This window comes from Vicugna pacos, chromosome 32 (assembly GCF_048564905.1).
Source record: "Vicugna pacos chromosome 32, VicPac4, whole genome shotgun sequence".
Classification (NCBI taxonomy): domain Eukaryota; kingdom Metazoa; phylum Chordata; class Mammalia; order Artiodactyla; family Camelidae; genus Vicugna; species Vicugna pacos.
In genome coordinates, this window is record NC_133018.1 from 14,411,742 (window position 1) to 14,427,056 (window position 15,315).

General features: G+C 45.6%; 1 protein-coding gene across 11 annotated transcripts in view; it reads right to left on the reverse strand.

The window, feature by feature from the left end:
* The window catches only part of VSIG10 (V-set and immunoglobulin domain containing 10), a 33,400-nt gene extending 20,073 nt beyond the window's left edge, over nt 1–13,327 (reverse strand). For 8 of the 11 annotated variants that reach the window (XR_012066439.1, XR_012066438.1, XR_012066437.1 and 5 more), the window contains exons 1-3: nt 12,777–13,327; nt 12,337–12,441; nt 6,356–6,637 (exon numbers count right to left, since the gene is read on the reverse strand). Coding sequence is in view for 7 of the 11 variants with exons in the window: in XM_072953550.1 (XP_072809651.1) it covers nt 6,356–6,637; nt 12,337–12,441; nt 12,777–12,921 (532 nt within the window). In the remaining 4 variants the exon portion in view is untranslated. The remainder of the gene's footprint in view (nt 1–6,355; nt 6,638–12,336; nt 12,442–12,776) is intronic. The other 3 variants (XM_072953551.1, XM_006204795.4, XM_072953548.1) reach the window with 3 other exon arrangements.
* Between the last annotated feature and the right edge of the window lie 1,988 nt (nt 13,328–15,315).

A 15,315-nucleotide genomic window follows, 5' to 3' on the forward strand; every position in this document is an offset into this window, starting at 1 on the left:
GGGAAACAGACTCAGGGAGGGAGAGTCTGGCATTGTGTACCATGAAACCTGACTGGGCTCTTCATGGGCAAGATCGCTCAGCTCCCCTGTGCATAAGAGCTGATCTCTTCAAAGAAGCACAAGGTCTACAGGAATGTGTTAAGGTCTGTGCTACCCACCCCAACCCCTTCAGCCTTCCTGCAGGTCGACACACAGCAGTCCCAACCTCATGCCCACCCGATGTGGAGGCAGGAGAGGACGGGTAAGTCAATGAAATACAGCCGCAGTAGTCCTGGACTGCTCTGGGCCGAGGGCATTCTGAGCCCTCAGAAGCACAGTCCCAATCCCGACGGCAAGACTCTTCAACTGCACCTTTAAATTAACAAGTAACAGTGCAGAGTCTTTGGTCCCGAGCTGGATAACAAAATCATACTGCTGAATCAACCCAGGCCTACAGAAAACCTTACTCCATAGAAGGCAGAGGCACCAAATGCCCACAGATGGATAAGCAGAGATCTGGCTGGTAAGGAGGGAGAAAGCTGCCAGCCCGCATACAGCAGCTTCGTGTTTCTACAGCGTCTCTTACATTCAAGGTCACTTACAGTTCTTTGTTTTGGATACCAACCCCTTATCACATATATCGTTTGCAACTGTCTTCTCGCATTCGGTAGTTGGCCTTTATATTCTGTTGATGAGTTTCTTTCACTGTGCAAAAAATGCTTTTTAGTTTGAAGTAGTCCCATTTGTTCATTTCTGCTTTTGTTTCCCTTGTTTGAGGAGATACAGCCAAAAAATAAAAATAAAATTACTAAAGCTGATGTCAAAGAGTGTACTGCCAATGTTTTCTTCTAAAAGTTTTATGGTTTCAGGTCTTACACTTAAGTGTTTAATCAATACAATTCATACAACTCTATCAAAAAATGGGCAGAGGAAATAAGTAGACATTTATCCAAAGAAGACATACAGATGGCCAACAGGAACATTAAAAGATGCTCACCATCACTAACCATCAGGGAAACGCAAATCAAAACCACAATGAGATATCACCTCACACCTGTCTGAACAGCTATTACTAAATAGACAACAAATAACATTGGAAAGGATGTGGAGAAAAGGGAACACTTGTGCACTGATGGTGGGAATGTAAATTGGTGTAGCCACTATAGAAGACAGTACGGAGATGCCTCAAAAAATTAAAAACAGAACTGTCATACAATCCAACAATTCTACTCCTGGGTATTTAACTGAAAAAAATGAGAACACTAATTAGAAAATAATGCTGCAGTGTTCACAGCAGCATTATTTTTACAATAGCCAAGATATACAAGCAGCATAAGTGCCCATCAATAGATGAATGGATAAAGAAGATGTGGCATATATATACAATGGAATACAACTCACTCAGAAAAAAAGAATGAAATCTTGCCATTTGTGACAATATGGATGGACCTAGAGGGTATTATGCTAAGTGAAGTAATTCAGACAGAGAAAGACAAATACTGTATGATTTCACTTTTATGTGGAATCTAAAAAACAAGACACATGAACAAACATAACAAAACAGAAATAGTCATAGATCCAGAGAACAAACTGGTAGTTGCCAGGGGGAGGAAGGGGGCAGACGAAGAAATGGGCGAAAGGAGGTTAAGAGGTACAAACTTTCAGTTACAAAATAAATGAGTCAGATATGAAAGAATACAGTCAATAATTATGGAATGTCTCTGTGTAGTGACAGATTATAACTAGACTTACTGTGGTGATCATTTCAAAATGTATAGTAATACCGAATCACTGTGATGTATATCAGGAACTAACACAGTGTTGTTGGTCAATTATACTTCAAAAACAAACACACAAACAAACTCATAAAAAAGAGGTCAGATCTGTGGTTACCAGAGGTGGGAGGAGGGAGAACTGGATGAAGGTATAAAGTTCTAGTTTTAAGATAAATAAGTACTAGAGATGTAATGCACAGCATGACAAATATAATGAACACTGCTGTACGCTATATATAAAAGTTAAGGGAGTGAATCTTAAGCATTCTGGTAGGGATGAATTAGGAGTGTGGGATTACAGATACTAACTACTATATATAAAGTAGATAAACAACAGGGTCCTATTGTGTAGCACAGGGAACTATATTCAATATCTTGCAATAAGCTTATAATGAAAAAGAATATATAAACATATCTATGTGTAGATGAACCACTATGCTGTACACCTGAAACTAACACAACATTGTAAATCTATTATACTTAAACAACAACAACAACAAAAAAGAGTTCTCATCTCAGGGGAAAATTTGGTTTTTTTAATTTAACTTTGTCTCTATGTGAATGAGGGATGCTCACTAAACTTACTGTGGTCATCATTTCTCACTCCATGGAAGTCAAATCATGATGCTGTACACCTTACATTGATACAGTGCTGTGTGTCAATTATATCTCAATAAAACTGGAAGAAAAAAATGTTTTAAACAAACAAACAAAAAAAACCAAAGTAGCTTACAGATAACAACTTGTCACATCTCAGAATTCTTTTCCCTAACTTCCAAGGCCATGTTAGAATACTTCCAAACTCTTCTCCTTAAGAGACTAAGTTATCAACCACCTCCGCAGAAAGACGGGAAAAGCAAGATCTGGGCACGCAGAGTCCTTGACCCATAGCAAGTCTTGTTCAAAAAGCCCAGATGCACTGATGGCTGGGAACTGGAGATGCATTTTTCCCACAGGAATCCCCTCACCTGCTGAACCAGGTGATGGAGGTAACATGCACCAAGGGCATACCGCGTGCCCAAGTCTGTGTGAAGGCTGTGTGTGCTGATCTCCTGAATGTGTGCAGGGGATCTGTGCCTAGATTCTACCATGATATCACGGATGATAAAACTAAGGCTGCAGGAGTTACAGTGACTTCCCCAAGGTCACAAAGACAACAGCAGGACCTGTGTTTGAACCCAGGCAGCGGGGCCTCTGAGTGTATGCTCTCAGCCACGCAGCAACACCACTGCCCTCCCAGAAGTCCTGGTTGGGTCAAGCTTAGGCCATTTTCCCAAATCCTCTATGCAGAAATGAGGGCTGAGCTCCAATCTGAGATGCCAAGGCCTCCCCTTCAGCCACTGTCTGAGGGGCAGGTAGGGGCTCCCTGGTGCCAGGAAGGGTCTGCTGTTGGCCTGGGGTTCTCCTGGAATGGGAGCAAGGCCTGAGATTCCAGAGGGCTCTGGTGTATGTGAAACCAGAGGGCAGTTGTGCTTTGGACTGAGCGTTTGTATCCTGCCCCCAGATTCATATGCTGAAGTCTGTACCCAGTGTGATGGTACCTGGAGGTGGGGCCTTGGGTGATTAAGTCATGAGGGTCAAACCCTCATGAATGAGATTAGGGCCCTCATAAGGAGAGACCCCACAGAGCTTGCTTCTTCTCTCTCTGTTCTCCACCAAGGAGAGAAGGCATCTGTCAACCAGAAAGCAGGCCCTCACTGAACACTGGATCTGCCGGGACCTTGATCTTGGACTTCCCAGCCTCCAGAACAGTGGGGAACACATGTTTGTTGTTTAAACCAACCAGTCTGCTATTTTTGTTACAGCAACCCAAACTGACTAAGACAGCCTGTGTTCTGTTTTCACAAACAAGCCCTACACCAGTCGGGGACCCCCTGTGTTTCCAAACAAGTAAGTTTCCATAACACAAATCACAGCCCAGTAACGCAGGAAGCCCAAAGCGCCATTTGAGTTCAGTGATTTTTTTTTTTTTAATATAAGTTCACTTTCATAAGAAGGTCTTGCATTTATCTACCTGAGGGCAATAATGAAATAAATCCATCCTCCAATAAACTTAGCCAATGATTAATAAGTCAGTGTCAGATAAAATCGTCATAAACCAGAGAGAGCAATGTTAAAAAAAAATTGTAATGCCATCTTACTCCTCTGTGGTCAAAAGCAAAGACATTCGTTGACAACGCTGACATAAAGGAATTATTAATTACCGTTTGGCAGCTGGAGTGAGGGAGGCTCCTACCCATGGGCTCACAGTGAGAACCCATCAGAACTGGACCAAACTGGGTGACATTTTTTTGATACACCCACATTCATTCCTGGCCATTCAGCAATTCATCCACGGCCTCTCCAGACACAAAAACATTGCGTGCACAAATTCCATAAGCCTTGAGAGTTGGCGGAAACCTTAGAAACTATCCAAAAATCTGGACATGTCCTGGAAGCATCTCTTTCCTTCATTCTCCCCCTTCTGATCTGCCAGCAAGTCTTGCTGGTCTACCTCCAAAATATTTTCAAACCTCCACATTTTCACCAAGGTCAGCGCTGCTACCTTCATTCTGGCCACCAACATCTTGTACCTCCAACTGGCTCTCCTGATTTTTTTTTACCAGTTTTTCTTGAGACCACACACATACATTCTCCATGTGTAATTCAAATGATACCACACTCCTGCTTGCTTCCAGCTCCAGGAGTTTCTCCTACACCCAGAATAAAATCCCGACTTTTTTACGAGGTGTTATTAGTGTTCTGGGGCTGCCTGAACAAAGTACCACAAACTAGATGGTTTAAAACAACAGAAATGGATTCTACCACTGTTCTGGAGGCCAGAAGTTTGAAGTCAAGGTGCCAGAAGGGCCATTCTCCCTCCAAAGGCTTTAGGAGAGAATCCTTCCCTGTCTCTTCCCCGGCTTCTGGCGGTGGCGTCAATCTCTGGCGTCCCTTTGCTTGTAGCTACACTACTCCAATCTCCACCTTTGTCACTGTACGAGGTCCTCCCTGTGTCTCTGTCTTTGCATGCACTTTCCTCTTCTTACAAGGACCCCAGTCCATTTTAATTAGGGCCCACCCCAATGCCCTCATCTTAAGTTGATTATATCTGCCAAGACCCTACTTCCAAATAAGGTCACATTCACAGGTACCAGGGGTTAGGATTTCAACGTATCTTTTCAGGGGACATAGTGCAACCCACAACACCAGTCCTACCCAGCCCCACACGGTCTGGCCCTGCCCCACTATCTCACACGTCCTGCCCTCTCACACGGGGCTCCCCCGACACCAGCCTTCTCCTCATCCTCACATGTACCATGTTCAACCATCCTGCACTAGTTCACTTTCTGCCTGGATCCCTCTCTCTTCTCTTTGAGTGACTGGCACCTATGTATCATTCAGCTTCGATGTCACTGCCTCCAAAAGCTGCTCTCTGACCCCTCCAATGGAAGGTCTTTCAGGAAATCACATCACCCCATCTCAGTTCTCTGCACAGCACATGTCACCTGCCTGATGAATTTGTTTACCTGCTTATTGTCTGTCTTCCCCCACTAAGATGTCAGCTCCACACAGGCAGGACCTTCTCTGTCCTGTCCACTCCTGTGGCCCAGTGCCTAGAACAGTGCCTGGCATCGGGCTCTCAAATAAGACATATGGACTAAAGGAGTGAGTAAGTTATTTTGTAGGTGAGGAAATCAGGGAGCTATAAAGTGATCAGATGCATTTCTACTCAACTATACACCCTGGATACAGAATGTGGGGCCAGGGAGTAAATATTTTGGCTCTGCAGGACATACAATCCATGTCACAGCCACTCAGCTCTGCTGCTATAGTACCGAAGGCAGTCAGAGATAATATTTGAATGGATGAGTGTGGCTGTGTTCAAATAAAACCTTATTTATGATACTGAAATTTGAATTTCACATCATTTTCACATCACAAATACTCTTCTTCTGGTATTTTTCTCAACTGTTGAAAATGTAAAAAGAATTTGTTGCTTGCAGGCCATACAAAAATAGGCAATGGGCTAGAAATGGCCCACAGGCTATAACTGGCCAACCCTTGCTCTAAATTAACGCATCTATATCAACAGACATGATCGATTGAGCTAGGAAAGACAGCAGTAATAGTAGCTCAAACCAAGCCCTGTACTTAGCACTACAGCATAAGAGCATGTACCTGATAAGGTATGCAACGTACTATCCCCAATCAACAAATAAGAAGAACTTGAGCTCAGAGAGGTTAAGCTACTTACTCAAGTGACCTAGGCTTAGGATGAGAGCTCAGCCAGTATGATTATGTTATACTCTGACTTTGTTGCATAATAAAATGAGCTTAAAAGCCAGGCTGATACTAACAAAATAAAAGTCATAGCTCACTACTATGCCGGGAGCCTTTTCCAGCACCTTATATAGATAAACTGGCATCTATTCCTCACAGCAGTTCTATTAGGCAAGACTTTTCTTTCATCCTCATTTTACAGATGAGGAAATAGAGATGAGAGAGGTCACTCAGCTTGCAAGCGGCAGAGCCCAGAATGAAACCCAGGCTGTTGACTCCAAAGCCCTCCTGGGTCCAAGGCCCTGAGTCCAGCCTCAGTCCCCTCCCATCACACTTACTGGCCACCTGCAGCCACACTCGGAACCACCGAGTCTCATTCAGGACCTCCTGGCAGGTGTAGTTCCCCTCATCCTGCAGGCTCAGTGCCTCGATGTGCAGGGAGCTGGCATTCACCAGAGAGAAGCGCGGCTCGGCTGGCGGGAGGCTGAAATTGGACGACAGGAGGAAGACAGGCTCCGAGTCATTCCGATACCAGGTCACTAGGCCCCTCGGTCCCGAGATGTTGCCACAGTGCAGCGTGATGTTCTCGTGAACTTCTCCGATGACGGCTGCCTCCAACCCTGTATGAGGAAAGGTCAGGCTGTGACTACCTTTCCTGATCTCTGAGCAACCTCCCTCTTTGCACAGTGCCTCTGCATTAAGATTTTTTTTTAAAATCCAGTTGTGTGTTTTTAAGATGGGGTAACACGCAGAGCCCCACCCTGCCAGGATCATTAGCCAGTACCTGGCAGTAATGAACTTGTGGTGGTATGCAACTGCAAAGAGCCCGAGTAACCCCTCCCCTCACTGGCCATGCCCTGCACGATGTCGCTCCCCAGGGCTCTCCCACTCTGACTCCAGCTTGGCCACGTGATTTGCCCTGGCGAATGTAGTGTTAGCAAATGTGGTATAAACAGAGGCTTAAAAAGCACTAATGTAACTGGGCTGGCTCACTGTCACCTTCTGCCACCATCCTGAGAAGGACATGCCTAAGTTTGGTCCCAGGGTCTGCACCCTACATGGTACAGACCCTAGTTGTCTCCATCCTCCTCCCAGCTGTGGCCATTCTGGATCAGCCTTCAGCCACTCAGTCAGTGCCCAGACGTGTGAGTGAGCGCAGGCAAGATCAGTACAGCCAACTAACCAACCACCCCAGGCCCTTGAGCAAAAAGCACTCATTGCCATTTTGTGAAGGTTTGTTACACAGCATTATCGTGGCAATAAATAACTTATACAGAACCCGACTGGTTTTATTTGTCTAGAAATCCGGAAGGGTGAGAGGAAAAGGCTTTGTCTTTGTTCCCTCTTCCCTGCTGCTCTCTGTGTCTCTCTCCACTTCAGGTCCAATGCAAGACCTCTCGGCAGCTCACAGTGAGGACACTGGGGCATGCTCTGTGCTAGGCACTGGGGAACCCCTGATGGGCAAAACAGAGACCTGCAGGATCTCACAGTCTAGTGCAGAAAACAGACAATAAACTGGCACTTATAATGCAGTGTGATAAATTACATGATAGGGGCTCAGAGAAGGAGCCCCAGAGTCCAGCTGGGATTTTTCTCAGTGAAGCCTTCCTCCAGGAAGCCACTCAGATCTGATGGACAAGAAGGAATTATTCAGGTAGAGATGAAGCTGGGGTTCCCAGGCAGAAGGAAAAGCCCAGATAAGTAGCAGCATTGTTAGAAATGCAGATTACCAGGTCCCACCCCAGAACATCTAAATCAGAAACCAGGAGTAGTGGTGGGAGGTAGCACCCTGCATTTTAACAAGCCTTCCAGGTGATCCTGACACTCACTCAAGACTGACAAATGCTAAGGGCAATTGATTTGACATAAGACTGCCACCAGGTAACAAGAAGCAATGCAGAGAAGTGTTGCAATTTTCCAGTCCCTCCACAATCAGCACCCAGATATAAAGGGGCCACAGGCACAAGAACAATGGGCAGAACCTGTTAGGAGTCTTTTACTCACAATGTCACATTCAGTAGATGAGAAAAATGTGACGCAAAGCAGGCTGGCCCAAAGTCCTACAATGACAAGGTAGCAGCTGGGACTAGAATCTAGATTTCTCGTTATCCTCCAAACAGTTTTTTTTCCCACCACATCAGAAGTTTTCAAAGTATGTGAATATATTGGCATTTTGTGAAAGATGGTATTTCATTACCAAATACACTGCCTTTAACAGTGGTATTGGGACAATTGGATATTCACATACAAAAGCATGAATTCGGACCCCATTCCGCACACCAGATATAAAAATTAACTCAAAATGGACCATCGATCTACATGTAAGATCTACAACTATAAAATGCTTAGGAAAATAACAAAAGAGTAAATCTTTGGGACTTTGAGTTAAGTAGAGTTTTCTTAGATGCACTAAAAACACAAGTAACAAAAGAAAAATGGATCAATTGGATTTCACAAAAATTAAAAACTTTTGCATTGCAAAGGACACCATCAAGAAAGTGAAAAGACAACCCACAGACTGGGAGAAAATATTTGCAAATCACATTTGAGAAGGGATTGGCATCCAGAATATATAAAGAACTCTCACAACTCAACAACAAGACAAAGAGTACAATTTAAAAATGAGCAAAGGATTTGAACATACATTTCTTCAAAAGATACACAAAGGAAAAATAAGCACATGAAAAGATGCTCACCCCTAGTCACTAGGGAAATGCAAATCAAAACCACAATAAGATACCTGACACTTCACATCTACTAGAATGACTAAAATCAAAGACAGTGACAAGTGTTGGCAAAGATGTGAAGAAACTGGAACCATTGTACATTGTTGGTAGAATTTTTCAATGGTGCAGCTACATTGGAAAACAGTTTGGCATTTCCTTAAAAGGGTAAAGTTACCATATGACTCAGCAATTCCACTCCTAGGTGTATACCCAAGAGAAAGAAAACCATATCTACACAAAAGCTTATATATGCAGGCTCACAGCAGCATTATTCATAATAGCCAAAAGGTAGAAACAACCCAAATGCCCATCAACCAATGAATGGATACATAAAATGTGTTCTATCCACCCAATGGGAATATTATTTGGCCATAAAAAGGAATGAAGTACATGCTACAGCATGGATGAATCTTGAAAACACTGTGCTAAGTGAAAGAAGGCAACCATAAAAGACAACATATTGTGTGACTCCATTTAAATGAAATGCTCAAATAGGCATATCTATGGAGACAGAAAAGTAGATTAGCAGTTGTCTAGGGGAAAGTGGCTCCTCTCGGGGCAGGGGCGGGGAGTGGGAAGTGACTGTTAATGCTTAAATAGAGGACTTCTTTTTATGGTGATGAAAATATTCTGGAATTAATTAGTAGCGATAATTGCACAATCTTGTGAATATACTAAACACCACTGAGTTGTACACTTTGAAAAGAGTGAATTTTATGGTATATAAATATCTCAACCAGGTGGTTATAAAAAAAAATAAACAAACTGCTACCTGCCTCTGGAACTTCTTCCCTTTTACAAAAGAAAGAGTAACTGTTATCTGTATTTGGCCTTCTGTCTGGTTAGAAGGCTCATCTGAAAGCTCAGAAGCCAGCATGGAGCCACGGATGTCTCAACTCTCTCCTCATTTTGGCCACACCATTCTCAAGAGCCAGAGTAACATGAAAACAAAACAAATAAAAACAAAAACCAACAAAAACAACAACAAAAACAAAGAACCTAAGCCACTTGCTACAAGGCAGAGAATATCACCCGATGCTAGAGATTCCAAAACAGCAAGAAATGCCTTCAAATAATCACTTTAAAAAGCAAGTGAGATTTTTAAACAATTTGGCGTGGGTACGCAAGTTCTCAGGGGCAGTCCCACAAAGGAGGGCAGAACTGTAGAACTACAGATTCAACAAGGGGTGCTCATGACCTGCCCCTTCCCAGGCTCCTTGGCAAAAGAATAAAAAGACTTGGAAAAGCCCTAGTAAAACTTTAGTCTTGGAACTTGAGCTAACATCGTCTTCTCCTCCAAGGAGTAGAATGGCATAACCACAAAAGAAACCATTTTAAGGCATTTCACTTCTCCTCCTGGCTTTGCTCACTTCCTTCTTTTTAACCACTGAAGCTGAAGGTGACCTTGGCGATCCTTCCATCCTGAGATGTGGCAGTCCTGAGGGCTGAGTTAAAGATGAGCCAGGCTGAATAGAGGCTCAGTGGAGAAGAATACAGGCATCAATTAGTGATATGTAACATGGACAAGGAATGGGTAGCCCCTGAGGATGCACTAGGTCCTGACTTGATCATCTTAAACCCTCTCACTTTATAATTGAGAAAACTGAGGTTCAGAAAGCTTAAGTGACTTACTTAAGGTCCCACACAACCCACGGAGAGAGCTGGGACTGCCATTCAGGTCTTCAGGGCTCCAGGGCACAGAAGTTTAATCTGGTCTCCCCAGAGGGTGAGACAGTAAGACATAGTAAGTTTGTGTTACTCGAAGCCATCCACAGGGTGTCCAGAGGGTCCCCTAAGGTCCTCCAACCTTAACTTCAGAACATGGACCAAAGGAGGGAGCAATATAAACAACCATTTCTCAATGCTGCACCCACATTATCATTTACAGAGCTGAGATTGTACCCAAACATTTATTTTTTTTTTCCTAACAACTTTTCCCCAAGAATGACCTGAGGTTTACAATCTGAGGTGACAGTGAGGACATGAACATTGTCCGGAGTTAAGGGACAGGAGAAAGACAATTTTTACCCCCAAGACAACTCCCGAATTGAAAAAGAAAGAACAAAACTACATCAAGGGAGGGAAGCCCCCGGTACTGTACGGAACAGTGAACTTGGCCTGGGCATCAAACTAACTGGGCACGGCAGTGGACAAAGCATCCCTGCGTGGTGAGCTGCAGCCAACCTAAAAGCCAGTTCATTCCACTATGATGATTTCAACCCAGGGTTGGGTTCCTATGATATTCACAGTGCAGTAAACACTGCAGACAGCTGGGGAGAGGGGAATACACAGTCACTTTTAACTTTCAGGGACAGCCAATTGGAGACTGTGTATTAAGCTCCTCCCCCCAGCACAGTGACCACTAAGTCAAATGCCTGGAGGGGCCAGCAGGTAATATTCATGAGTGCAGTGAGCCAGGGGTAAGTACTGCAACAGGGAGAGGCGGGAACAAGTTTGGAGTCACCTGCCCTAGACGAAAGTGGGTGACCACTGCTCAGTTCCTGAGCTGCCAGATCTTCAGATTTTTCCAGCTAAACTAGAAATCTAGCTTATAGGAAATTTTACTGTTCTTAAATAATTGCTAAAAACAAAACAAAATAAAAACTTGTGAGAGCCTAATAGGAACTTTGGCACTTGCTGCTAGGAAGCTTGGGGTGGGGGGAGCAATTCCTCTAACAACCTAGAAGAGATCAATCAGCGAGGTGTGCTGGGCTGGGTGACACTGAAAATAGGACACTGCAAGAATCCTGGCAAACTACATCTCCTTTCCCCGCACCTGAGTCCTCTCTCTGCCTGTCACACTACCCTGTACACAAAGACAGGCATTTACTGGTGAATTAAATTCAAAAATATTTTTTCAATCTTTTAAAAAATTCTGTATGTTTTTGTAAGCAATCCTCTATTCTTTATTGTTACAAGGTAGAGCATAGATGAAGCATTTAAGATTTTTTGCCAATCATGTCAGTAAGAGGTCATGTCAAGTCTAAGAGAGAGGTCATGTCAAGTGCAGGGGAAGTTTTCTGTAAGTCTGAAATTTTTTCAAAATAAAAGTGTTGTTTCGTTTTGTTTTGTTTAAGTGGAGAAAAGCACAACTGTGCACAAGTCCACACAGGTCGGCTTGCAGGAGTGTGTAGGGGAAATCCACAGGTTACAGGTGCATGGCGAGCTCAACCTTGGGCTGAGGGAGGAGAGGGAAATAGAGGAGCCTGGCGTTTGAGAACCAGCGCAGCAACATAAAACCAGAACGCGAATTTACGCCCGACGCTTAAAAAAAAAACTAAAAATAAAAATAAACACTTTCCTTCCTTTTCAATTTTCCCATCTTCAACGTCCCAGAGTTTCCCATCACCTCTCCGCAGGACCTTTGCAACCAAGAGGGTGGGGATGTCGTGTCCTCCATCAAGTGCCCGGGAAAATTCCTTCCTGCAAAAAGCCGAGCTGTGGGCAGGAAACTCAAGACCTTCCTGGGGCGACTTCGGGGCCGCGGCCACACTTGGATCCAGCGGAGTCGGAGAGAATTCGGTCCTTGCCTCTCCCCTCCCCACCGCTGCTGGGCAAAACTCAACTTTCCCCTCTAGACTACGGCCCCTTACCTGCGGCGACCCAGCGGGCCAGGAGCGCCCCGAGGAAGACGAGAACCTGGGGTTCGGGCGCCCGGACGCCTGCGGCCATCTCGCCCCAGATGCGGGAAGGGACCCCTTGGGAAAAGCAGACTCCGGCTCAGCAGGGTGTGCCTCCCCCAAGGCCCCGGCCGCTGGGGTACTAAGAGCTCCTCCCAGGCCCTCGGAACGACAGAGTAGCTCCACTTTCCGCAGCCCCCAGGAAGGATGCTTGGGGTGAGCCCGACGTCCGGGGCTGGCAGCTGCGCTGGGCTCCGAGCGCGATTCCCTCTCCCGAGCGCCCGGCCCGGGGTGGGAGGGCGCACCCGGGAGCACCCCGCCCTCTGCGCCCGCCACCCACTCCCGCTCGCGGAAAACAACAGAAGCCGGGCTCCTCCCGCCTCCCATCCAGGCGGGAGCCCAACTTCCTCTACCTTGGCCGGGGAGGAGAGCTTTATGTAAAGGGCGCACTCTGGGGCGCGCCGAGTCAAGTCCAGGCCGGCCGGGGGAGGAGCACCGAGGCTGGTCCCTCCCCGAGCCCACTCCGCCCGGGACGGCAGCCGTCAGTCGCGGGGACATCTGGGCCGGGCAGAACCCTGCAGCTGCCACAGGACGGCACCCCTGCCCCGGCCCTCCGGCTGCTCCCTGCCGGGTGCTCCGGCTGCAGCACCCGGAGGAGCGTCGCGAGCTGGAGGGGCCCGCTGCCAAGCTGCAGCATTCAGAGTCCCCTCGGCTTAGCTGTTCTAGGGGTTCTCATTAGTTTTCCTGTGCTCCGGGCGGACGCCAGGTCCGCCATCGCTGCCTTTCTCTACCCTTTGCAGAAGGCACGCAAGTCGAGATAGAGCAGGAGAAAGATGATCCCTTAGACCTTCCAGCCCAAAGCAGCCACGAGACTCTGGTCGTCCGGTTCACTGGCTGAGCCCACACAGTAAGAGCGAGAGGGCCCAGGGGTCAGCGGAACTGGGTTTTTTCTTTATAGTTCCCCCACCCCCATCCAGTCTGATTCCCGGAGAGCTGCATTCCCGGGCTAAAATCCCCCTCTTCCTGCCACACCCCCATCCCATCCTTCTGTCCTAGGGAAAACATGGTTGCGATATTCTCAGGAAGAGCTGAGCCTTGAAACAGCCCTACCAGAAACTTCCTCTTAAAAAAAAGACAAAAAACTGTAATTAATACAGTGAAATATTAACTGTAAACTGTAGGCAGTGGACAGATGAATGTTCCCATCCTTTCGACGTTTCAACGTTTGAAAATCTCCCCCTCACTTCATCATAAAATGTTGGGGAAACAACAAAACAAAATGCTATTGAGAAAAGCAATCGTTCTGGTTCCCAAAGTCCCGTGATTGAAATACCTCTTCCATGAGGAAATCTTCTTGAAACCAATTTAAAAAAAAAAAGTGTGTCTTGCCAGATGAACTGAGCCATAAAGTTGCACAGTTCCTTTTTTCTCATCTTTTGCTCAATGATTTCAGCCAGCTCCTGACAGGTTTTCTCCTTCCCTTTTGTTTTTGTTTTTCATCTTTTACTTTGTGATGGAAAGTAAAGTCTGTCCTGGACACACCACGTCCTGTATTCCCAGGGCCTGGCACCTCAGTTACCACCCAATATATACTTGTTAAATAAACAAATGAAAGTTCACTGGTTTTTGATATTGCAGCTCTTCAAGCTTTTCTGGCAAACACCTCACATCCTTTCCTGAAATTAACAAAATCAGTAAGTGGCAAGTTTGTAGCTAAGGGTCTGGAATTTTCTTTGACCCTGGTGGTGCCTCACAGGGGTACTTGCTCAGAGCAGGCCCTCCTAAGTATATTTGCTGAATCAAATGTCCGGTTCTTAAGCCCAGTTCTCCACTCCTAGAATGACCAACCTCTTACACAAAGTTTTACTACACTGATTGTGGCACCTCACATCTGCATGGCTAGGGTCTTTTTCTAAAGCCACTTTAGAAACTTAATCTCACTGGGCCCTCCCTACAACACTTGGACCCAAGGAATCATTCAATCCCATTTTACAAATGAGAAACCTGCAGCCAAGAGGTTAAGCTTCAAGTCACAAAGCCGGTTGGTGGTAAAGCCAGGACTGGAACCCATGTCTGTCTGACTCCAATTCCTGCCAAACAAAGCTCCAATCTTGTCACTTCTACAAAGGCTCCCATGGTCTTGTTAAGTTGAAAGAAAAATGCATGATGTACAAGTTATGGGTTAAGTTTCATTTGGAGACCTTACTGAGAAACACAGCCACAGAGACAGTCTCTCAGTTATCTCTGAGGAACCGCTCAAAGAGGTGAGGGAGGAGCCAGGATGTACAAGAATTTTTTCGCTGGGAAAAACATGTATTCAAGCATCAAAAGATTACTGCTAGTCGCGAAGTACAGACCTCTCAAGTTAATGATTTTAGTGTTTTTCTATGAATGAGAAGATGCAAGAATCTGGGGTCTTTTGAAATTTCTCCTTAGATATGCATCTGAACTATCAAGGGGCCTGTATATCCAAAGCACAGAATGTTTCCTGTTTCTCTCCACCCTGAATTCTCCTGAGGGGGCACCACTGCAGTATTTTTTCCTCACAGTCTGGATGCTTTGGGTATCACCAGGCTAGCAGACATGGGTGTCCTCTGAGAGGGTTCAAAGGAAGCCTCCAGGCCACTCAGTGTGGGACAGAGCTGACCCACCCTCTCTGGTTGGAGTTAAGGCTGTGGCTGATTCTGAGACAGAATCTGCCTTTAGGAAAGGCCCTGCCCGAACATCTGCTTGTGTTTCAGTAGAAAATGCCCTGCCTAGAATAGTGACCAGTGAGTTGGAGGTTCACGTGGAGTCTCTAGCAAAGTAAGGGTATTTCGAAGCCCCAGTTTCACTATCTGCACCTAACAGTATTCACCTCATGGGGCTATCCTGAGGATAAAGTGAGTTGACTTGTACAAAGGGACTCAAAAGCCTTTAAGGGATTGCTTGGGGTCTGTCATTTGAGAGGCA